This window comes from Poecilia reticulata, linkage group LG10 (assembly GCF_000633615.1).
Source record: "Poecilia reticulata strain Guanapo linkage group LG10, Guppy_female_1.0+MT, whole genome shotgun sequence".
NCBI classification, from domain to species: Eukaryota; Metazoa; Chordata; class Actinopteri; order Cyprinodontiformes; family Poeciliidae; genus Poecilia; species Poecilia reticulata.
This window is the reverse complement of record NC_024340.1, coordinates 25,423,500-25,448,570: the sequence shown is the minus strand read 5'-3', so window position 1 is coordinate 25,448,570 and position 25,071 is coordinate 25,423,500. Positions and strand designations below refer to the sequence as shown.

The 25,071-nt window shown below is 36.4% G+C and overlaps 2 protein-coding genes across 6 annotated transcripts in view; one reads left to right on the top strand and one right to left on the bottom strand.

The window, feature by feature from the left end:
- The first annotated feature begins 4,823 nt into the window (after positions 1-4,823).
- cdx1a (caudal type homeobox 1a) lies at positions 4,824-11,925 on the top strand. Its single transcript, XM_008420171.2, has 3 exons — positions 4,824-5,437; positions 6,925-7,073; positions 9,325-11,925. The coding sequence occupies exons 1-3, from the start codon at positions 5,101-5,103 to the stop codon at positions 9,514-9,516; spliced, it is 678 nt and encodes a 225-aa protein (XP_008418393.1). The 5' UTR covers positions 4,824-5,100; the 3' UTR covers positions 9,517-11,925.
- Positions 11,926-15,120: 3,195 nt separating this feature from the next.
- Positions 15,121-25,071, bottom strand: part of LOC103471283 (uncharacterized) — a 27,389-nt gene continuing 17,438 nt past the window's right edge. For 2 of the 5 annotated variants that reach the window (XM_017306939.1, XM_017306940.1), the window contains exons 6-8: positions 16,213-16,401; positions 15,976-16,077; positions 15,121-15,884 (exon numbers count right to left, since the gene is read on the bottom strand). In XM_017306939.1, the coding sequence (XP_017162428.1) occupies positions 15,685-15,884; positions 15,976-16,077; positions 16,213-16,401 (491 nt within the window). In that variant the 3' untranslated portion in view covers positions 15,121-15,684. Of the gene's footprint in view, positions 15,885-15,975; positions 16,078-16,212; positions 16,402-20,340; positions 21,792-24,984 lie in introns of those variants that run through there. The other 3 variants (XM_017306941.1, XM_008420178.1, XM_017306942.1) reach the window with 3 other exon arrangements.

Sequence of the window (25,071 nt, the reverse complement as noted above, 5' to 3'; positions counted from 1 at the left end):
TATATATATATATATATATGAGGTTCATTTCTGGTGAGGCACTGACTTATGACTTAGACACATGCATGTTATTGGACCCTACGGAAATTTTGCGCATGCATACAACGCTGGGGGGCAAAAGGACAAATCTTTTACGTGTCATCCATAGCCGCGTTAACTCAGTGAAACTTAAAAATGTAGGTATTAATTTCGTGCTATGATCCACAGCAAAGTGATCTGTATTCGCCCGCCAAGCTACGCAGACTCGTTGCCATAGCAACTGACAATAATGCCACTTCATGTTTTAGGATTTAACACCAAAAAACATTCAAGAATTTTGCACACAGAACAGAACATTTAGTTTGTTGTTGTAGTACGTTTTAGGTTTAATTTTTTATTAATAATTGCTGTGGTAGAATAGCTACCGCTTCTACTTTACTGAATTATTTAAACATTAACTGTAGCCCACAAAACGCACATTAATTAATTAAACAACTAAACAAAAACATCTTATTGCTGTCTTACCTTTACGTATCAATGAAATCCACGCACCCCTAATTCTGCACAAAAACGTACGTTCATCCAAAGCCAAGTCTATCCTCCCCATGTCTTTTCTACTCCGTTTGAGAATCATCAAACTGTCTTGAAGTAAAACTTTCAGCTCCGGTGTTGGGCTTCCTTTAGTTATCATCTCCTGCTTCAATTGAAAATCCATTTTAGAAAACTGTTTAAGTGTAGAAATGTAGTCTTTCATGTTGACGTCGGAAGWGAGAAGAAAACAAATWTATCGCTGTRCWTTACTTATTTACTGTGCGGCTAGCTCCATGGCTAGCTCACTGTGTCTTACTCTGCAGTTGTGCAGTCACAATATCTGGGATCATGAGCGCCCCCAGCGGTGAGGCAAGAGAACTGCCTGCCTCACCTTGAGTCTGTTCTCTGCCGTTTCTTATCGCTCCTCCGCACACAAAACACGATACACACACAGTTGGTGACAAAAAACACTGTACATTATAGACATAAGCCCGTGAGGTACATAACAAAACAAAAACAAAACTTTACAAAGTGCAAATACAATTAAACAAAACAATACAAACCACCAACAGTGGTAATCAAAACAGACAAATATCATTAAACAATCTGCAACATCCTTTAAATAATTTACAATAAATAGTCTACAAATTTGAATAATTTAGGCAACTTAATTTAAATGGCTCACTATCCATTACACTCCCACCAATAATGCATGAAGTATTAACAAAAAAATAAATAAAAAAAATCATGAAATATTTTTGAATTTCCCTTAAATGCAGATTGTTTATAACATGCTTGTCTGTGTACATTCAGTTTACAAGTCCCTTTCCAATAACACCACCAATTTTTGTACAGGTCTTTCTATCACTGAACTCTTTGAGATAATATCCCTTCCTGATCTTTGTTCTCCTATTCTCAACTTCACTCTTCGAACCAAGCCATCATTATCAACCATTGTTTCCACAACACGACCCAACAGCCACCTATTTCTTGGGAAAAAATCCTCTTTGACAATTACAACATCATTTACTTTTAGATTGTGCCGAATTACATGCCACTTTTGACTAATGGAAATATTCTGGAGGTATTCTCTCTTCCACCGACTCCAAAACTGTTCAACCAGAGACTGTACACGGCGCCAACGTTTTGAGGAATAGATACCTTCCCTCACAAATTTTCGTGCAGGAGGCAGGGCAGACTCAGATTTCATTTGAAGCAAATGGTTAGGCGTTAAAGGTTCAAGAGAACCAGGGTCATTTATTCCCTTTAATGTTAAAGGACGACTATTAATTATAGCCATGGCTTCATAAATGAAAGTTCTTAATGAAGCATTATCAAGTTTTCCCAAGTTTTAAGGGAGAGTGATGTCAAACACATTCCGGATGGTGCGGATCTGACGCTTCCAAACACCACCAGCATGACTTGTTGATGGTGCATTAAAAATGAACTCACATTGGTTCTCTGCTAGGAAAGACTCCAGATATTTAGGATCACACTGCTTTAGCTCATTTTGGGCTCCTACAAAATTTCTTCCTTGATCGCAATATATCTGGCGAACAGCTCCCTCCAAACTAATGAAGCAACGCAGGCCATTAATAAAGGAATCTGTGGACAAATCCTCCAACATTTCAATGTGAACAGCTCTTGAATAGAGGCAGGTGAACACCAACCCATACCTCTTGGGTTCCTTACGATTTCTTTTAACAACAAAAGGACCAAAACAGTCCATTCCACAATAAGTAAATGGTGCAGATGCTGCCAAGCGTTGCTTTGGAAGCTCAGCCATAAGCTGTTCTTCCACTGGTCATCTTAGCTTCCTACACTGCACACATTTATGAATCATTCTGAGCCACCAACCTGCTGCAGCCAATAATCCAAAACCCATTTATTATGAGCTGCATTTGGGTTTGACCTCTGCCTTGAAGACATACCCGAGTGTGACAGTAGGTGCTTTCTCTTTGCTGCCCTCTTGTGGATATTTTTATTCCTAGTTTCTTGATTGAATTTTAACAGCTTGACACACATTATTCATTAGGAGATCGATCGAGAACATAGTAATTACAAACAGTAAACAGAGAAAAAGAAACTTAAGGTAGTTTCTCCCTGAACCAAGCCCTGAACACACCCTGTTCTAGGTCCAATCATAAGACAGATAACAGATATCCTGTATCAACACACAGCAACACAACATAGACTCACCCATCCACACAAAGAGACAGAAAATAACAAGAATACATAAGTAAATAATAATAAAAATAAATAAAGTAAAATGACAGAAAAATTATAATAAGAAGAATATATAAATAAGGACATGCATACAGAAATGGATAAAAACAAAAAGACCTACAGATAGTTTGACTCAGTCTCTGCCTTGAAGCAGGACATTAATTGAACAACAAATTCACCTTTTAATTGGTCTTTTGTCATGAATTCACATAATGCTGGACTCTACAACAAAGTGTTCAGTCTTTTAATTTGAATGGAAACTATTTTTTTTTTAACATAATTTCATTCCATTAAATAAAATAGTATGCAGAATCCATCCTAAATACCATAATTTACTCTTTGCACATTTTGAATTCTCTCCAGTAGTGGTGATAAAAACAAGAAAACAGAATCACAGTACTTTACTGTAATAAATATGCAAATATGGAAAGATAAAAAAAAAAAACATATCTATGCACAAATAATCAGTTATTTCAAAGCAGTGATTGCCTAATTTTGGGTAAAGACCAACTGTGGGTCTTTTAATCATTGTAAATAAACAATTTCAACCATAGTGGATGACTCTATCTTGTAATGTTGTAAAGTATGTTCATGAATTAACAACATAGTGAATGCTTACATCTCACATATGTTAGTATTATGAACTGAAAACATTTCATTACCTCCTGTTTTCATTTTTTTCTGGTTCTGATCCCCCTTAGGGATTATGACCCATTTATAAACCACAGTAACTTTTAGGAGCCTCCTGCAGATAGATGTGATTTAATGGAGTCACATACCACATTCCCAGGGAGCACTGTAAGTCAAAAATTACTTTACCTCGACTGTCAATCCAAGTATGAAACGTCCCTCAGTATGGCACCAATCCACACCTGAAAAAGTTGGTTTTATAAAATTCTCAAGGAAAAATGTAAAGGAAGAATTAATGATAATAATGATACCATTATTCATTTACATTTTAACCCCTTATCTGTCACTCTGAAATCACATACATGTTATCCAGAGGGTCCACGAGGACAACAGTCATCATGACAGTAAAGAGGTTTTAAGATACAAGCGGCATGTCAATTCTTTTATATTCTTTTCAATGATGAACAGACAAATCATAATCAGCATCACTCAAATGCTTCTTATAATTGCAGAGCTTCCTATCATTTTTTCAGTCAGAAGAAACATGTCTGTAAAATTAAAGGATTCATTTAAATCTAAATCTACCTGCTGCATGAATCGTTTTGGGCCAATCTGTAAATATTGTTTCTCTTTCTTACGCTGCAGAAGGAAAGAACCCGAGAGCAAAGTTAAACATTGCTGACCAACATAAAATTCAAGCCAATGCTGGCACAAAGTTTGAAGTGCCATCTCTTATGTGATGTGAAAGGATTTTTTTGAAGTTTATAGTTACACGACTATAACAATGATAAAAACATATATTTTTTTTATCTGTCTAGAAAGAGCTCTCTGGCCTTTCAACCATTTTTGAACACTCTCATTCGTTGTAACAAATGTCCTCAGCAGTCTGCAACACTAGTGCTGTGTTGGCAACTTTATTTTCAGGCTTCCTCTTTTTTTCTCCTCATTCCTCCTCAATTTTAAATTTCCAAGACAGTGCAACTTAGAAACTGTCTCGGAAACTTAAAAGCGCCAAGACAGTTGCACAAAGAGAAAATAAAGGAATAAATTAGATTAAACCAATTATGTGTGTTTGCCATGATGACATAGAAGATTTATGTGTATATTCTGATAAACATGTCAGCTGGAATTATGCAATTTATGCAGTATTTCCAAGAAAAGGGTGCAGATAAAAAAAAAAAACACCTCAGAAAACCGAGGAAAAAATGGAATGACTCATTTGTAGAGAACATTTTGATGGATAAGGAAAAAATAAATATTTCCAATAATTCTTCTTAAATGCTTGGTTTGAATGCGTAAAATAAGGCCTTGTGTGTAAGAAGGTGAAATGCACAGGAATTAAATGAAGCTTTTCCTCCCCTGACCCTGATCTGATCCACTTTGATTTACACTCATAGTTAAAATCACGAGTTTTTTTTTTTTTTTTTTTTTTCCCTCACATACTCCTTATCTAAGGGATCTTACGGGACATGGCAGGTAGGTTATGGCCATTGTCCTGGCCTGGCGTCGGCTGAACACTTAGGTGAGTCTCAGGTAAGCCGTGACGTCATTCTGATACTTTTGACCTCCTTGGCAGTAAATCCATAAAGGTGTGTATCCTCACCGCTCAGGTGCAGTTATAGCCCCGGACCTCCGACTAAAGCCTGCTGGATACAAACACAGCAGCCGAACATGCGCCTCGAGGCCTGATTCACCTGAGAACCCGACCCCCTCCTGTCGAGCGAGGACTCCGGCATGTACCCCAACTCCCAGCCGGTGAGGCACCCGGCTCAGACGCTGTCCCTGCACAGCCAGTACCTTCCGCCTGCTTATGATTTTCCAGGCTACCACCACGCCGTTTCGGGGATCGCCGACCCGTCGACGACCACCTGGAACCCCGTTTACACCCCGCGGGAGGAATACCCGTTCAGCTTCCCCAGCCCCAGCGCGGGGCAGTCGAACTACATCTCCCCGGAATTCAACAACGTCCCCTCAGCCGCCGGAGGAGGGGGGTCTCTCACCCCTTACATCTCCCAGGACCCCTTCATCTCCAGGAGGAGACCACCCGAGCCCATCAGACAGCCATTTTCAGGTAGAGCTTTATTTATTCTCAACAAGATATTAAGGGAGAAACATTTAGTAGACTGATATTCTTAACACATTCTGAAGAAACACTTGCTTCTCTCTCACACGCAATCTGACGCAGCTTAGACATGTAGTCTGTTATCTTGCATCTTATCAGGCGCCTTAAATGTCAGCCTATTAGTATAACAGGAAAAGCATCATCTTGATAAACCTTTCAGTCACAATGCAGCAACATCAGAAGCAACAGTTTAGCAGAGGGCACAGGAAACTGCATGTTTTTTTTTGTTGTTTTTTTTTTTCCTTAGACAGCAACATTATCCACTGTGAGTTAAGTCAGTCTGAGGACACATGCATTCATCACACTGTCCCTTCTGGCAGCACGCTTTCAGATGTCAGTGCAAAGCTAACAGTAAGGGCCATGAAGTCTGCACAGCTACCGCTCCGCACCCTCTCTGTCCACTGGGTGGGTCCAACACAGTTGACAAATCACCCTCCGGGATGGCAGAGGAAGTCAAACTGCACTTCCACCCAGCAAGCGCTCAGGCTTTACCTTTATCTCCCTTTGTGGGTGTGTGCCTGGATCTGCCTCGATCGATGCCGTCACATGCTCAAAATGTTTCTAATCAATAACTCTTGAGTACGTGAACATTTGAATGAATGAATGGCTGCCTGTGAAAACGCCAGTCCAAACAGAAGTCGCAGAGATAAGGAGAAGCAGCAGCACGGCGACGCATAGAGGAGTCTTTACATTAGTTAGTATTAGCATGATTAATAGAGCTGATGAGGATTTAAGTGGCGCCTGACCTGAAAGTTGGCTCCAGACATGTTTGGCCACTTCTCTCACCACGTGTGACTCATTGACACATTGTTTCCTGTTGCTTTTCACAAGTCCTGCTAATGCAGCTTCATAGCCCTGCAAGGGACATTGTAGGAAGAAAAACACTTTAGTGGGACAATGCAAAACTTTTGCAATTTTCTGTAAAGCCTTTCTTCCTGTGTGACTCTGTCAAGAGGAAGAAGCTTCACCAGCAGCATGTGGTCAATGCATCCATGAGCAGAAACGTATAAACTGTGATAACAGAAGTCTGTCCACTTCTTACAGATCCTTGGTTTTTTTCACCAATTCTTATTCATTTGTGAAGGATGCAAATACCACAATGTTCAGATGAGTGGAACAAGTGTGAAAAATTAAATACCAAACTATATTTGCAGCAAAAGACACGCGGAAAACCTTTGTGTTCTCTTGCAAACTTTTACAAGTGTGCAGTTGCACAATAGTTTTTGGTTAAATAATTTTAATATATACATGAATACTTAACATAACTTTTGAGCCCAGTAAAGAATATCCCTCTAAACATTTGCAGGATCTCCCAAAGAACTCTAGCAAGAAACAGTATCCAAAGTATCTTTTGACGAATCGCAAATTCTTTTTACTTTAATCTCTCTTGCTTTCAACAGTGTTTTTATATTTTTCTAAAATTCTGTGCTGTTCAGTTGGAAAGACTCGGACAAAGGACAAGTACAGGGTGGTGTACACAGACCACCAGCGGCTGGAGCTGGAGAAGGAGTTTCAGAGCACCCGCTACATCACCATGAGGAGGAAGTCCGACTTGTCAATGGCTCTAGGACTCTCCGAGAGGCAGGTGAGGATAACGAGGTGACACACTGAACAGCAGCAAATCACAGCCAAACATAAAAGAACAAACAAAGATCCAGGGAGTTTTTACTACGTGGTGTAATTAAAGGCCTTTTAGATTGCTTTTTTTTTTTTTTTTCAGACACATATTGTAAGACTGTAGTTTTAAAAGCAACAGAGTTGTGTCATCTCAGCTTGTCTGGGCCAAATTATCTATAAAAAGTGGTAAACATGGTTACAAAAATGGATCTACATATGTATGTGAATATTTTTGCAAAAATGTACAAGAATAGTTTGTACATTTTTAGTTTTGAAGTTCAGTGATACAGAACCGTATACGCCGTTCTTGCAGCATGCTTTTTTTTTTTTTTGCTATTAATGAGTTAGTAAATGAGCTAATAAATGACAATATTATGTATATTTTGCAGCATTATGGCAACAATAACAAGTGTCCAGTTTGTGTCCTGTCATGGTTTAATAGGAAGAAACAAATATATCAAACAGGATCCCGAACAACCTATCTAATAATATCTGTAGTCATGCAAGAAAAGAAACCGTTTCGAATTTCGACAGTTTGATTTCATAAGTCTTCATTTCTTGCACAGTGTGGTTAAGCACAAAATCTACACAGAGACACGAACGCCCACGTGTTCAGCTTTTTTTTAAATAGGTAGGCAGCTGTCACTAGCAATTAAATGGTGGAGATAAAATGTAATTCTCAGATAGATTACATGATCCCTCGTCAGTTAATCTGACTTTATGGTGCGCGCGTCACTCTGTTGACATTTCATTTATATTACACAATGTGCAACTTTAGTTTTGAATGGTTTGTATTTTCTTTCTGTTGCGGTTAAATGTGAGATTGGTACACAACAAAACTGAGTACATCAGAATACAGATAGTTTTGTGACCGTGTTTAGATGTCCAATGCTTGAAAATCCCCATAAGCTGTGAGTGTTTTGTGGCCAAATCCATCAGCAGCAACAACAGTGCACAGCTCACTCTTCCTTTCTAATGCAGCTTGTATTAATGTGTCTTTCTGCCTCCTCATTTATTCAGCCAAACCCACAGCTTTGTGTAATACTGGCAAAACCCAAAGCAATTCTTAGGAAACTCAACTTTACTAAACTTAGCCACAAGTCAACAGGGTGGGGTAAGCTGCTATAACCACAGAGCCTCGCACAAGCGTTCACATCCCTTTGAAGTTCTCCACGTTTTGCCACATCATGACAGATGTTAAGGTATTTTATTGGGGTTTAATGTGACAGACAAGCAAAGAGTACTGCGTTTTCCTAAAGTGAAAGGATAGCGATACTGTAAATAGTTTTCAATTGGAAACAAATCCCAAAAGTGAGATCCATCCATCCAAAAATGAAGCAATAGAGAAGTTTAAAGAAAGGTTAGGTTATGAAACCACTGAAAAGTTCAGATAAGATAGCATCAGGTGCAGACAACACAGCATGATGTGGAGATGATTTTCTTCAACAGTGTCAACAAATCTGGATCTAATGGAAAAATATACATAGAGGAGAAAATCTTAGAGTCTGCAAAACTTTGGGACTGGGAGGGATGATCACCTTTCAGCAGGACAGCGACCCTAAATATCCATCCAGAGGCTGGTTTATATAACAATATGATAATGTTGTTATTTTGAGGCTATTTTCAAGTAATGTATTGGAATGGCATAATAATGCAAGAACACATTCTCAAAGATCAGTGCAGTTTAAATTCTAATGAGCATTTCAAACTTTAAATGACTTGCAGTTTGGAACTGCAAGTCATTGCACCAGATTGGAGACTTTTGTCATCCAGTTCTTGATACAAAGAGAGAAAGAAAAAAAATATATAAATCATTTATATGGAAATTATTGAGCTCATTTTAATTCATCTTGTGATTTTAGCTGATTTATTGCTCATCATCACAGGCCTCGTCAAAAGACTCACAGCTGCCACACTTTTGAGATATTCATTTATAAAACTTGACAATTATGCACCACTTTGTGCTGGCCTGTCCCAAAAATCCAAATAAAATACGACGAGGTCGGTGCTGGTAGTGCGACAATTTGCATGATTACCAATGAAAAACTGTGTCTGCACCTCAGTTTGAGATGACTAAGTGATGCTACCAAAATAGCTTCGTGGAAACAAAGCTGAAAGCAAAACAGGACGTGTTGTCATATGGCATTTGCGGCCTGCTTTAAGAGATATTTTTATCGACATAAAGTAAAGTTTTCTTCTACTGTTTGCATTTTTATCAGGTGAAGATCTGGTTTCAAAACAGACGCGCAAAAGAAAGAAAGATCAACAGGAAGAAGCTGCAACATTCCCAGCAAGCCTCCACAACGACTCCCACCCCACCTGTTCTCAGTGGCCTCACTGAAGCCCATGTTACCTCCAGCCCCGGCGTGAGCGCCAGCATGCTGTCGGACATAAAAACAGAGGAGTACTAGCTGGATTCCTGATCCGCGACAGAGAGCGTATCCGGAATGTAAATAGTATTTTTGTTTTTTTATTGAGTTCAACACAGAGTGATTAATCGTTCATGTCACTGATGCCTCAAATCCATTTTTTTTTTTTTTTACAGTGTGAAGCTACATTGTAGAACCTTAAAAATCATTCACATTTTTGTACAAGTATGGACTATTATTAGATCAACACATATCTGTCGTCAATTTTAGAGTCTATAATGCTGTGAAAATTTTTTTTTGTGCCCTTACAGTTTTTTGCTGGGTTTCTATTTGTTTTTCTTACCGGATAATCAAACACGTTTCAATTTCAGACAAAGGTAACCCGAGTTAGGATAAGCATTTATTTCATTTTTTTTTTCAAATCATGACTTTATTTGTAAAGGGGGAAAAACTATGCAAAACAACCTGCCCTTATGTGAGAAACATGACCCAATATGTTTGACCTCTGAGGAGATTTAAAACAGATAACAAAGTTATTGATATCCATCAAGTGTTATCATGTATAAAGTATTTTTTAAATTTTGTGACTCCATCAAACCACAGTGAGTGCCTGCAACGCCTCATCCAGATTGTCAAAAAAAAAAAAAAAAAAAAACACAGAACAACAGTTTAGCCACAGCAGACCAAACGGCACTAGATCAGGTTAGAGTCCAGGATTCAAAAATAATAATAATAAAACAAAAATGTCTGCGGATAAATTTCAGCAATGGGAGACTTCTAAGACAAAAACCTAACAACTGCTGACTTAAAAGTGAACTTTTTAAAAATGAACGTCCCAATACACCTTGCTCAAAATTTACATACCGTTTAAGAAAGTATTAGAATAACAGCGGTGGTAGTGTGATGATCTGGGTTTCCTTTGTAGCTTCAGGATTTGCTGCAATTGATTGAAAAAGGAGTCATTATCTCTGCCAAAAATCATGAACTATTGAAAAATAGTTTTGGTTCTTAAGTACAAATGCAGTTGGATTTTGAAGTGCCAAAATAATCTAATGCACACTTGCAACCCACCTCTGAATGATTCAATAAATAAATGAATAAAGACTTAATAAAAATGAAGCTTTAGTCTAGAGGGTTAAATCCAAATGATACATGCTTGCTCATGTTTGAACAATATGACTAAAATACAAAAAAAAATTCTGCACTAAAAAGTTGCACTTGTTGCCACTTATCAAACACGTGTGGTAGCAGTTGCTGTCACCAATACGTTCGGTCTATTGGTCTGATGATTTGAAAAGTTTTCTTTTTTTCCTTGACAAATGTATTTATAATTTTAATATTTTAATATACTGTATCTGGTTATCTTTGGCTGATGATCTGACACATTTAAGTGCAACAAGAAAGCAAAATTAGTGCAATTTTGCACTATAAAATATGTTGTTCCATCACTGCGATGTGCTTCTCAGTCGAAACACTAAAACAACATTTTCACATGTTCTGTGTGAAGGAACAAAAAATAATGAAGTTTGTTGGTTTAAGCTTGGTCTAAATGTATGCTGCATTAAAAAGTGCCTTGTGGTCGTTTTTTTAAAATCTGACTTATGGAAACTGCTTACTGCTTCTTGCATGGGGATGCAACTGAAGTACAAAAATAACTAACTTAGACTTTTAGAGAAGTAATGCTTGGTTTAAAGGAAACCGAAAGAACAGAGCAGAAGGGAACCTGAGGAAAGAAGAAAAAAGAAGTTGAAGTTGGCAGCTGTGAAGAAACATTTTAAGTTTCCTATATTGTTAGCTCGAGGCGCAGCAGAGATTAATTGATATGAAAATTGTTATATTCAATAAATCAATTTATATTAAGTCCTTTTAGCCAACGTAGCCAAATGCTCTAAGGAAGCGAGGGTGTAGCTTATAAAACATTAGCCCAAGGAATGAGAAATTCAGATGAGAGTTTAGCCACATCCTGACAGACTGACTGCTCAACCACATGCCATGTGACACGCAGTCTTTGGAGCTCTAAACACAGACACTGAGCTGTGCCACAAATTTGAATTTTTAAAATAAATAATGTACTGTAGGCCTCAAAAATAAACTTTATGCATTAAAGTGTACGTTCATGAAAGTTTAACTTGAGTTTGAGTCGTCTATTTTTTGACAAAAGAGGAAGAGCAAGTGTAAAGGTAAGCCATGCACCGACCACAGGCATGCCTTATTTATGGAAATACAAATCATACCTTCATTCATGCGATATGGACCCATTGTGTAAGTCTAAAAATACTAACCTCAAAATGTTTAATTTTAGGATAGACCATGCTAACATGGTTGGATAGAAATAAGTTATTATGCCCCAACATAATAGCAGAACAACACAGAAGCTGACATTCACTCTGCCTCATTTTTATGTGACGTTTCTGTAAAATAAAGTTTGAGACTTGCAAAAAAAAAAAAAAAGTACCAACAGTACAATGCAGCATAAAGTCTAGTACAAAGCTTAATGTTAAGTCACCATGATATAGATTTATCACCAAACCAAAGCATGAAGTTAATCAGATGACATCTCGTTAACTTTTTCTTTCTTTGGTCAATTTGTAGACTAACTTTATCTCCGAATGGAAAACTGACTTACTTGGTGCACAAAAGTTGGCACTGGACTTTGTTTTATGGTGGGCTAACTTTGGCATTGCACGGCAACATCACATGAGCGTGCCATGACAATCATAATCTCTTGAAATTTATTGAAAATAAATGTTTAATTGCCGCTGTTTGAAAATGTAGCATTTTACGGTTTTCAAAGATCCACAATTACTGGTTCTGTGTTTTAAGTGAAAAGAGAGAAACTGACTGTTTGAGCCGCATGAAGAGATCTTAGATCGTAGTTTAAGGAGAATGCAAGTGGCTTCAATCGTAAATGTACTTTATGGCCCAGTATGTCAGCTGAATGATTGTTAACCTTTAACCTCAAACAATAAAACTTTACATATCCTGTCGCTGATTAAACAGACAGAAAGTGAAAGCCAAACTTCTCAAATAAAATCTGACCAAAAGATCAAAGTATCACTAAAAATCAACAAGTGCCAGAACAATCTTTTCATACCTGCCTGTTTTGATTATTTAATTTTTAAAAAAATATCAATAATAACAATAATCTCAGGATTTAGCTTTGAATGACTGAGGTCCAGCTTGTTGTCTGCTATTAAAAGTTTGTTGAATATATTCTTTACTTCAATGACTCAAAATGATCATCTGTTTTACTTCAGTGCATCATATTTGAATTCTATGTGATATAGACCAAAATAGAGCAGGGCATTTTTGTGAAGAGGAAAATGAGTAAATAAAACTTTTCTACAAATAGAAATCTGAAATTATTTGTGTGCGCTGGCAGTTTGAGTTTGTAAGTCAACACTTTCATGTCTGTTTTTAACAAGTTTTGTAAGTTCTTTGTATTTAAAGCTCAAGTTCAGTCAGATTGGAGTGAAAACTAAGGTCAACATAACTTTTTAAGTCTTACCAGAAAACCTCAGTTGGATTTAGGTTTAGACTTTGACTGGGCCATTCTCACATATGACTATGTCTCCAACTTGTGACAGGAGGTTTATGTCTTTTCGAGTTCCTAACAGATTTTCTTCAAGCATTGCCCCGTATTTAGCTCAATTCCTGTGATCTCTGACCAACTTCAATCTCTCTGCTAAAGAAACTTCCCACATCATGATTCTGTTTTCCATCTGCAGCATTTTGAATGTAGACCTGCTGAATTTTGATCTAACTGGATCAAATTTCCCGTGAATTTTGTGCAGCAATAGCTTTCTTTGAGCATGCATGACTGTCAGTGTTTCTGGAACAACAGTGTTTATTGATGATGTGACTCAGTACAGATGCAGCTGAATTAATTCGTATTTCAGAGACATAATGTGTGCTCAGAAACAGATGGACAATGATCCAAAACATACAGCTAAAGCAACTCAGAAGTTTAAGTAAAATACTTTTGAGTTCCCAAGTCAGGCACCTGATCTTTACTCCACTGAGCATGCATTTCGCTTGTTAAAGACTAAACCTCAAACAAAAATAGTCACTAAAAACCATCAGCTGAAAGGCACTGAAGTAAACGCCCTGTGAGGGCGTTAAAACAGAGGAACTTCTTATTTGATGTCCACAAGTTCAGCACTTCAAAATGTCATTGGCACCAAAACATTTTCAACAAAGTATTAGAGGTAAACATTTTATTTTAAGTTAAGTTCTCCAATATCCTTTGAGCCCTTAAAATGAAGGGGTCGTGAAAGAAATGCTGGCAACACTTTATTTGAAGGGGTGTGCATAAGACTGACATGACACTGTCATAAACATGACATAACACCTGTCATGAACATGAAGAAGTCTTTATGAATGTTTATGACAGTTGTCATGAAGTGTCATTTGGTAAATAATGACACTTTTAATGCAAAGTTGCTCTAAAAGTTGCATTAAAACTCCAAGTGCCAGCTTTGCATGATTTTGTAAATTATGATAATTTAATGCAAAGTTGGCATTTTTAATGGACTTTCAATGCAACTTAGAGCAACTTTGCATTAAAAGTGTCATTGTTTATCAAATGACACTTCATGACAACTGTCATAAACATTCATAAAGACTCCTTGTTATGTTATGTTTATGACAGTGTCATGTCAGTCTTATGCACACCCCTTCAAATAAAGTGTTACTGAAACACGGTATCTTTGATTCCACCTGAGTTGTTTCATTTGAATTTCTTTGTGGTAATTCGCATAAACCAAATATAAAAAAAAACTTTGTCTCTCCAAATAKTTACGGGCCTGACTGTCAGTGCTATTACACTTGATCTGTGATCTTTACATTTCTGTTCACATAGACATCTGGTAAAATGGAAACCACACAATCACATGACTAAATATCGAAAAGATAACCTGGGGGTGTTGAAATGCAAACGCAACCTTCCCTCTGTTATCTGACAAGCTGTCAGATGTCGTTTCCTCAAACTGAATGTGCTGAATATTAAAAGAACGCCACATTTCCAGTTCCTCTTTTATGTGCGTGTGTGTGTGTGTGTGTCTGCTCGAGACTGTTTTCCACTGCATTTATCTCACTGCATGAAAATTACAACTAAATGTGGAAAAGTACAAAAGTTCAGTTAAAAATAAATCGATAAGATGAAATAAATTATGTTGGTTTGCTGTGCATGGCAACACAGCTGTAGTATAATGTGATTCTTTATTTGGTTAAGAGGCAGTGAGCATAAAAGAACATTTTGAACAACCCAGTGCACCCAATACGACCGAAGCTGAAAACCATTAAGTCCAAATGAGAATTTAAACTATAGTTGTCTTAGAGATAACGTAGAATGTTTGTGTCATGGAAACATTTTTTTTTTACGATAAAGCTCCCTAGAGATAAAGTTTCACTCGTTCCTCTATCTACTCTAGAGCCACACGAAGATAAAATCACTGATGCCGACAGCAAGTCCCAAACAAGCTGAAATGCACAACTGATTTGAGCTGAGGTTAATTTATGTCAATTATGATAAAAACAATTAATTCATCATTTATAAACATGATAATCATTCATTTATGCAGAAGTATTTTTTTTTATTCTTTATTGTCAACAACTAGGTGAAAGTATACACTCCACTCGTTAAACTGGTATCCATCAAACATATTTTAATTTGATAAACATCACATGCAGCTTTTTGTAACAGTTTTACAGCTTTTTGAGAACAATAACACGTTTAGGAAGAATACTTTTAAATTAAAGACATCTATGTAACATATCTTCAAGTGTTATAAGGTGTTGCTCACCAAGCTGACTTTACGTTATCGAGAAGCAAGCGTCACGTTTAATAAGTTAAAACTGCAATAATAAATGAACTTATAAAAAATAAGCAGCACAATAAACCTTAGCTATGATGACTTGATATTTTTAAGCAGTTTTGCGGCACTATTTTCTTTTATTCAGCATCATAGTAAGCAGAAATAGGGGGAATTTATAGACAGACAGTGAATGACCCACGCTGGGAGTTCAAGCCAGGACAGCTGCAGTAATCTCCATAAAAGGACAATTACTCTAGTTTCAACAGGAAATTATATAAAATAAAAGCCTTTTTCATTTTACATCATCTCTCTCTCTCTCTCTTGCTCGCTCTCTCAGCCTTTCATAGCCTTGACTTTGTAGATGTGTAAAAATAAGCCTGTTAGACATTACACATCACCTGCCTTTTCGTACTTGTGCATACACAGTATCATCCACTGTCGGGTTAGTTTGAGATAGTCTTGGTTTCTTTGAAAACTTGATCTGGCCGTACTCCACGTCAGCCTCCTCACTTTTCTCCACTCTTCTCCCCTGTTTTTTCACAATCCTGACATCAGCATAGGTCATTTCCTGGTCATCGTCCTCCTTCTCCACTACTGAGAAGCAGGAAGAACAGAAACAATCTCAACCTACTGACTTTATGAGGTATCGTTTTGAGTTAGTTATTGAGAAAGCTGTGTTATTTACCTTTTGTGTTTTTCTTTTTCTTGTGGACACAGATGAATGCTATGCTGGCTACCAAGACAATTACGAGCGCTGCTAAAACGCCACCCATTACTGGCAACAGCTCTGTTTGAAAACATAATAAAACAAGACAAACACGGGTCTTTAAGGTCAGCATTACTCTGTGGGATTTATGCAGACTGGTATGGAAAAAGGATTGATTTCATTGAATCTACCACAACAGAGTTTATCTTCACTTACTAATGTACCAATGTTGTTCTTTGTCGTTAGAGCTGCTAGCAGAAGTATTTGACTGTGTCTTCTTACCCACACTAGTATATTTAGTTGTTGGAGGGACTGTTGTTGGTTCAACACACAGGGTGTTATTTTCTTTATACACCCACTTAGCTATTTGTGTCTCATTGGAAGTGCAGTTAATGAAAATGAAGCCTAGAAGCAAACAAGATTATAAATCATGTAAGGATCATAATCAAAATCTAATTATTTATCTTTTCTCACTCACCACAACCAGTTAAGTTCATCTCTTTGGAGGAGTTACTGACTTCATTCCTGACTGAGCAGATCAGATGTCCTGAGATGTTTTGTCTCAGAACGATGATGTTGGTCTCAGTATTTCTAGAGAAGAGCTCTGAGTCGGTCAGTGTGTGTCCATCCAGAGTCCAGCTGTACTGAGGACTGTCACCTTGAGACACACAGGACATCTTCATCTGTCCCTGAGAGAAACACTCAGGGACCAGCTGGACTGAGGACACAGGAGCTGAGAGAGAAACACATGAAAAATGAAAAAGGCTTTCTTTTTAATTTTGGTGGAAAACTGGAAAGTACAGAATACAAACTGAAGTGTGTTGTAAGATGTTTTAATTTAATATAAGTCAAATGTTTCTCTATTTCACTGTTGTGAAATGAAACAAATATAAAAGAATAAAACATGGAAAAAATAGAAGAGAAATAGTTGATTACCTATAACAAATAGTTGCAGAGTTCTCCATCCTGTGTCCTTTCCATCTATATCAAACATTTCAAGTTTATATTCACTGCTGTCATTCTTTCTCAGGTCATTGATCCTGACTGTTCCATTACTGGGGAAAAATTTAATTCTGTTGTCATTTGGAGGAAGAACTGTGTTATTCCTCCAAATGAGTATCACAGAGTTATTAGTTTTCCATCTGAATCTGGGTTTTTCTGACACGTTGTCCATCAGCTGAATGTCTACTGCTCCTCCCAAAACTCCAAAACACTGAGCTCTGTTTTCTCTGCCATCACAGGAAGGTTTCACCGCTTAAAGGAAGAACAAGAATAAATAGTGTATTTACTTATTTTTATATTGTTAATGAAGGGATTTTATTAGCCATTTGCATATTTATAATATGAGGCACTTTGCATTTCTCACACATCACAATGACTTTAAGTGTTTAGTGTCAAACAGCAGAGTTTGAAACTTAACAATGATAAAACAAAAAATGCAAACTAACTTGAAGCAGCTTAAAACAGAGGCCAAGCAACAAATAATAATTAATATGATGTCTTCAAAACTGTAAATATTAAAAAAACAATTCATCACTCATTAAAAAATCAGACAACGTGACTCTTCAGCTCATTACCAATAATAGTAGGTGATGGAAAACCTACCGATTTTTTACATTATTGTTAGATTAAGACAAGTGAATATTTCTTTTTTTCCAAGGATCGTCAAATCATGTGATCATGGCAAAATGCTTTTTTTCAAGCTTCTGTTTGTTACAGATATCCATAAAGTTGATAAGTATTTCTGTTTCGATTGATATTGTTTACAAAAAAAAACAATAATAAAAAGAACATTCAAAGATTAAATAAACTAAACAAATAAATGTACTAAATGATTAACTAAATTTACCCTCTGAAAACTAGATCCTAACTCAAATACATTTTAAGTGTAATTGTTTATTTCCCTTGTCTTTAACATTTTCTTTTGACTTAAAGTTTTAAGCTAAATTTTTATAAATAAAATGAATAGTAAAAATCATCTGTGCATTTTTATAAAATAACCATTATATTTCTTTCCTTTTATCAACCGATTTACATTTTGCTAATGAGCCTGAAACACTTCCACATTTTTCAATTGTATAACAATTTGAAACTTTTCTGTTTTTATGTTAAGTGTATATTTTTCCATAAAATTATACTAACTTGATTAACAGGCCATACAATCAAAGCTTATGCAGAAATCACACAATGTAAGTATTTTACCACGTCATTCAAATATAACAGAATAAATTTGGTGGCAGGTAAAAAGTTAAAAAACTCACCATGAGCGACTTGGAGCGACATCAGTAAGAATCCAACGACGGTTTTCATCTTTGCTTACAGATTCAATCAGCTGCTGCCAGATTTTGTGATATTTTATCCAGAATGTAACATTTACATTTTATCCTGAACAACCTGCTGTGTCCTGTTAGTGATCAGCAACAGAGGAGAACTGGCAAAAACCTTGATCATATCAAACAACTGTAGTGTTCATGTCTTTAACTCACTGAGACGAGGAAAGGAAGTGATGTAAGTCTTACTTCCCCTTTTAACCAACAACAAGTCTTTGGTTGTGTATTGGAGTGAGATGAAAAAAAATGAAATGTTCAAACAGGTTTTGTGAAACAATTTTAATCAGGTTTTCTCTATAGTAAAGCTTTGATGAATTTTAAAATAATAATAAAAAAAAAAGAGTATCCATTACCTGAAAAAGCTATTTTGTTATTGTAACCGTATAAAAAGGCACAAACAATATTATAACACAATTGATGACAGTAATTTTGAATCAACATTTGATAAATATCTTCTCTGGGTTTATGACCCATGGGCAGCTGTCTGATTCCTTGTAATTTGTTACCCTTGTGCCTGTAATTAATAAGGACAAAATTAGCAAAGTCGGTAGCCTTAATGACTACAGAGCAATGGCGTTAGCTAATGTGATATATAAAGAGTTATTGGTCGTCCCAATCAGCTTATTAGTACAATAGATTTTAAATTTGGTTTCAAAGCCAAGTTGGGAACAGATTTTTGTATTTATGGCCTGAAAAAGGTGGCAAAAGCATATCTAAGAAAAATCCATCTGTTGTAATTGGGTTTATTGTTTCCTCTAAAGCCTTTGATCGGGTCAATTAATCACAAGAACATTTCAATATCTGAAATGTGCCAGATATTATTATAAGAATTTTAGTTTTCTATCCAGAAGATGCATGTAAAATGGGGCAATGACGTCTCTGTCTCTTTTGATGTGAGTACTGATATGTGTCAGGATGGGTTTCTTTCATCTGCCCTGCTTAACTTGTACATGGATGATCTGTCAAAAGAAATGAACCTCTGTAAAACTGGATGTATGGTTGGTGGTAATCTGGTCAATCACTTTATGTATGCTGATGATGACTGTCTGGGTCACTACATCACAGACCAGCTCTGATGATGATGATAATGATGATGACGTTTATCGGCAGTGTCAGATATTGTGTGACCAGTCAAACATTCTGGGGAGGAAATTTCATATGTGTACCGATAAAGTAAAAATAAGTCTGTTCAAAGCTTCCTGTACATTCCCTTTATGGTGCACATTTTAAAAAGCTAGCATGCAGAAGCTAAAGGTTGCTAATGATGACTCTGTGAGTCATTATAAACAATCTTCACTTGCACTAAGGAACCCAGGTTCAGTCGTGCAAATGAGACATTTTGTAAGGCTCAAGTCAGAACATTCCAGGCACTCATGAGAATTTTGATATAGAACAATCTTATCGTAATGTTGTCACATCCTCCTGTCAACGGCTGTGATACCAGTCGTCTTTGTGGAAACATTGGTATGCAAGTCTTTTATAATATTTTTTTAAGTGTTGTTGTGTATGATGTCTATGTGGGCCATGAGTCTGTTGAACAAAGCAATCATTAGTCAATCTTCTTTTACAAAAATTTATAATTGTTTACTATCACAATAAGAATTTTTTTTTATAAAAACAAAGGTTATTTAAAAATATTTTTGCTTTAAACAATTGTTAGTTTTCAATTTCTTTGATGGAAATGCTGAAATTCTACTGCATGAAATTGTATTTATTGGAAAAAAAGGATTCAAATAAATATTTATTAGTTTCGACTCTATTTAGTTTCTGTGTTGTTGAAACAATTGTTGATAAACTTCCCGACTCCTTCAAAACTGATTAAACAGCTGAAAATGCAGAATCTGTATTCTTTCAATAAATAGGATTTCTTATTTGAGCTTATATCGTAGTCAATATATTCAATAATTTTGCACACATTCATACATTAATACACAGATTAGTATTGAATTCGGGGTTTGGTGCATTGCTCCTGGCGATTTGATATGTGGAGGGAAATAAAATCGAACCAAAAACCTTCAGGTTACAGGAATCGATTGTCTTTAATTGTAAGAAAACCAAGCAATGAAAATCTAAAAATGATGAGTTTACTAATGACGTCAATAGAGTTTTATAATCAGTGACATCATTAAATGAAATCAGTATAACTAATATAACACAATATTGGACTTTTTTTTGTCAGAACAGATGTCCAATACAAAAACACTTGCAGCTGGTTGTCACAAAGACTTGAGAATGGGAGAATAATAAATGGTTCTAGTCCTGAATGAGTGTTTTCTCCAATTTGAGGTTGATACTTGAGATCCTCTTGCGGGAGCTTTATTAATGTGGGTTCTTTTACAGAAAACGTACATTTTTTCATTCAAAAAGAATAACTGAAATATCATTGTAATGAATATACTGAGTTGTTGATAAAGCTGTGAGTTGATTGGGTTTCCAAAGGTTGCTGAGTTACAGATGCCAGATATTACAGCAGAAAAGAGACAAACTGAGAGAACAGGAAGCCATCACCAACATTTGCAAGAAAAAAAGATACTTGCATATTATGAAAGTCCCACAATATGTTCTGAAAAGCTAGCAAAGTTTAGTGAAACATTGTCACCATATTTTCGGGTGCTTTTGTTTATTAAAAAGAGGGTTAAAGCTGCTTTAGTTCTCGAAGGGAGTAAAAGTTGCGTAAGTCTAAAAATCTAGATTCCTGTAACATGTAGCTTAATTATTGTATAAACATTTGAAAAGTCCCAGTAGCCAAGAAGCATCAAGAAAAAGAAAATCAGCTTCGGTTAACCATTTTCTCTGAGGCTACAAGGTTCTTTTATCACATTTTAGCTGGCACCATTTTTGTGGAGTTTATATTTTCCTCTGATGGTTTTGTACGACTACTAAACCAGCAGTGGTTCCAACACATGTAAGACATTCTTAGCTGTAAGTTTGTCTCAGTTAAGTGTGAGAAACATGCGAATAAAAAACATAAAATCAGGAAGTGGACAAACACTTTTCACACCATTGCACCAATGCTAATTCATTGAAAGTACAATAAAATTGGAAAATACATAAAGAAAAACATGCTTAACCTCTAGAGACAGAATGTTTACAATATATAACACAAGAAAGAAATTAAACTAAATCTTTCACTTTAATATAATTGAAAAATGACACCTTGGAATGTTGCACAATAAAACACTCATGAAACATGGCAGCCAATCCCAGAACTATTTACATGTTTATATTTGTGAGTTTATGTTGAATTTGTACAAATTGCAGTCATGATGTCATCCATCTAAGGTGCAGAGCTCAGCTGAACCATCAGAACAGAGTTCTCTGGATTCTCCTCTGTGGATGGGATGGCAGAGGATTTGGCTTTTTCATATTTCTTTTGCTTCCAAGTGAAGTAGAGACAAAGGCCAATTAGAGGAAGAGCCACAGCAATAGTACGCAATCCCAAAGTGAGCCAGGAGGACAGACCTGCTTAAAGACAAAAAAAGCTTCATTAGTTCAATTAAACTGATGAGTTTTCACCGTAGGTTGTATTTCAGTGATTCTTGAGAATCGGGACAAAACAGGTCATAGGGAAAAAGCACAAAATTTGAATAAAATTTACACAAATTTACATATTTTCAAATATCTGACTAAACTAACTTGGGTCATGCGAGCACAACAATGTATATTTTCCAGGTATTTGCTGAATATTTTTTTATTTTAAACATTGTAGTCGGTGGATGACGCCTGTAAAAGCCCTTGTCCAGGAGCAGAACTCAATACATTATAATAGTTTAAAACAATTAAATAAATACTAAAATGATATATTATGACAATTAAGTATAAGTAGTCATATACATAATTGTAAAAGTATCAATAAATTTAATTAAAAATCATTTTTATATATTTTCCAACTCCATTGAAATTTGTCCTTAGTTTTTGTCAACACCGTCAGAAATGAAAAGAATGTAAAAAAAAAAATCAGGCATTATTGGGGGGCACCAGAACTTCTGAGGACCCCATGACCTCAGAAGTTAACTAGCTAGCCCTCTTTGCTAAGAGGGCTAGTTAGCTCTGGTTAGCTTAAGTTATTCTTTAGTTTTTTCTTCTTTTTATTCCTAAGTTGTTTGTCACAGCCATGATGTGTCAACACCATAACTGACAATTTACAAAACTTTTATGAAATTTTGTGAAGTAAAAGCTTAATTTTAGTTTACTGTAAAGATTTCATGGACCGGATGAGCTACAATATGGTCTCCTTCAGAATAACGTCATATAAATTGAGTTAGTTTGGCATTTTGTCAACTCCGTCAGATGTCAACTCCCATCAGTTTTTCCTGACTCTCAGTGAAATTGTTGTCAAATCTCACTTAAATGTGTAATTAATTCATTTTAATGTATTTTACATAAACTGCATTACTTCACATGTATGAAGTTTTTCATTTTACTCACTAGTTTGCCACCACCTTCAGTTCTGTGTCAACTCCGTCAGATGGACTTTTGTTGTTTTTTGTTTTAAATAATATTTATTTTGATTCTTGAGAAGCATTTGTCTGTAAAATGAGTAAAAATATCACTAAAAAGGATATTTTAAAAATTATTTTTTATTTATCTTTGTCAGATGGTGATGACAAAGTTCTAGGTCAGGTCGATTAAAATTATTATTTTGTTTTAATGTTGCAACTGGGAGCCTGTACCTTAGCATCTTTACATTTCCAAAACATTATTTGTCATATTTGCATATATCAGGTTGAGAAATAGCAAAAAAAAAATTATGGGAAAATTAAAACCCATTTTGTCCCTATTCTCAAGAATCGCTGATTTATTGTTGGATGAATTCCAGCAGCTCTCACACCAGAAGATGAGGTAATCTAAGATATGCTAAGTAATTTTCACTTACAAATATACCAAAGTTAATCATTAGGACTGCTAGAAGAAGCAGTTTTCTTACCCACATTAGTACAGTGGAGAAAAAAGTATTTAGTCAGTCGCCAATTGTGCAACTTAAGAAGATGAGAGAGGTCTGTAAATGACATCATAGAACTTCGACTGTGAGACACAAAAAGAGAAAACATATGAAGGAAATCACATTTCCTGAATTTTGAAAAACGTATTTGCAACTTATGGTGGAAAATAAGTATTTGGTCAATAACAAAAGTTCATCTCAATACTGTCATGATGTCAGTTCTTTTGGGTTTATTTCTGTATTCTCATTCTATGTTTAGGGGTTTATTCTGTGTTTCTATGTTTATTCTGGTCATTTACCCTCTGTTGATTGATAATCTCGTTCACCTGTTCCCCTGGTAATTTAAGTCGGCGTGCACCATTGTGTGGCGCTGGATCGTCGTCAGAACCGTCAGAGAAGAAAGGTACCTCCGAGTTTAGTTTAGTTTTTGAGGAAGACTCCGCAAGTTGTACTCTTGTATCTGACCTCAGTCATCTGTGTACGATGAAGAATAAACGCAGATCTACTCACCGTCGGCTCCCTGAGCGTTCGTTCCCAGTACCTCCAACCTCCCTCATGACAAATACTTTGTTATATAGTATATCCGGTTGGCAATGACAAGAGGTTAAACGTTTTCTGCAAGTCTTCACAAGGTTGGCACACACTGTAGCTGGTATTTTAGCCCATTCCTCCATGCAGATCTCCTTTAGATCAATGATGTTTTGAGGCTTTCGCTGGGCAACACAGACTTTCAACTCCCCCTAAAGGTTTTCTTTGGAGGAGATCTGGACACTGGCTAGTCTGGCTAGTCTCCAGATCTTGAAATGCTTCTTACAAAGCCACTTCTTTGTTGCCCTGGCGATGTGCTTGGGATGATTGCCAAGCTGAAAGACCCAGCCACGTTTCATCTTCAATGCCCTTTGCTGATGGAAGTTCTGGGATTTTTGCTCACTGTTCTTGTGATCATCTTGACCCCACAGGGTGAGATCTTGCATGGAGCCCCTGAGTATCCATGGTGTTGGATGTTTTTCATTTTCTAATTCTTGTTCCCATAGTTTATTTCTTCACACCAAATCGCTTGCCTATTGCAGATTCAGATTTCTCAGCCTGGTGCATGTCTGCAATTTTGTCTCTGGTGTCCTTCCACAGATCTTTGGTCTTCACCGTAGTGGAGTTTTGGAGTGTCAATGATTGAGGTTGTGGACATGTGTCTTTTATACGGATAAGTTCAAACAGATGCCATTAATGCAGGTAATGATTGGAGGACAGATGAGTCTATTAAGGAAGAAGTAACAGGTCTGTGAGAGCCAGAAATCTTGCTTATTTGTTATTGACCAAATACTTATTTTCCATAATTTGAAAATGTCATTTTCTAGAAATGTTTTCTCATTTTGTCTCTCATAGTTGAGGTCTACCTATGATGTCAGTTGCCTGTCTTATTTTTTTAAAGTTGGAGAACTTTTGGTGGCTGACTAAAACTAAATACTCCCCCCCCCACAATATATTTAATTGTTGGAGAGACTGCTGCTGTTTCAACACACAGGATGTTATTTCATTTATGAACCCACTTAGCTATTTGTGTCCAATTGGAAGTGCAGTTAATGAATACGTAACCTAGAAGAAAACAAACTACAACCTACTATCCATCCATCCATTTTCTTACACCCTTGTCCCTTAGTGGGACGGGGGGGTTACAACCGACTAATATAATCTAATTATTTATCTTTTCTCACTCACCACAGCCAGTTAAGTTCATTCCTTCGGAGGAGTTACTGACTTCATTCCTGACTGAGCAGATCAGATGTCCTGAGATGTTTTGTCTCA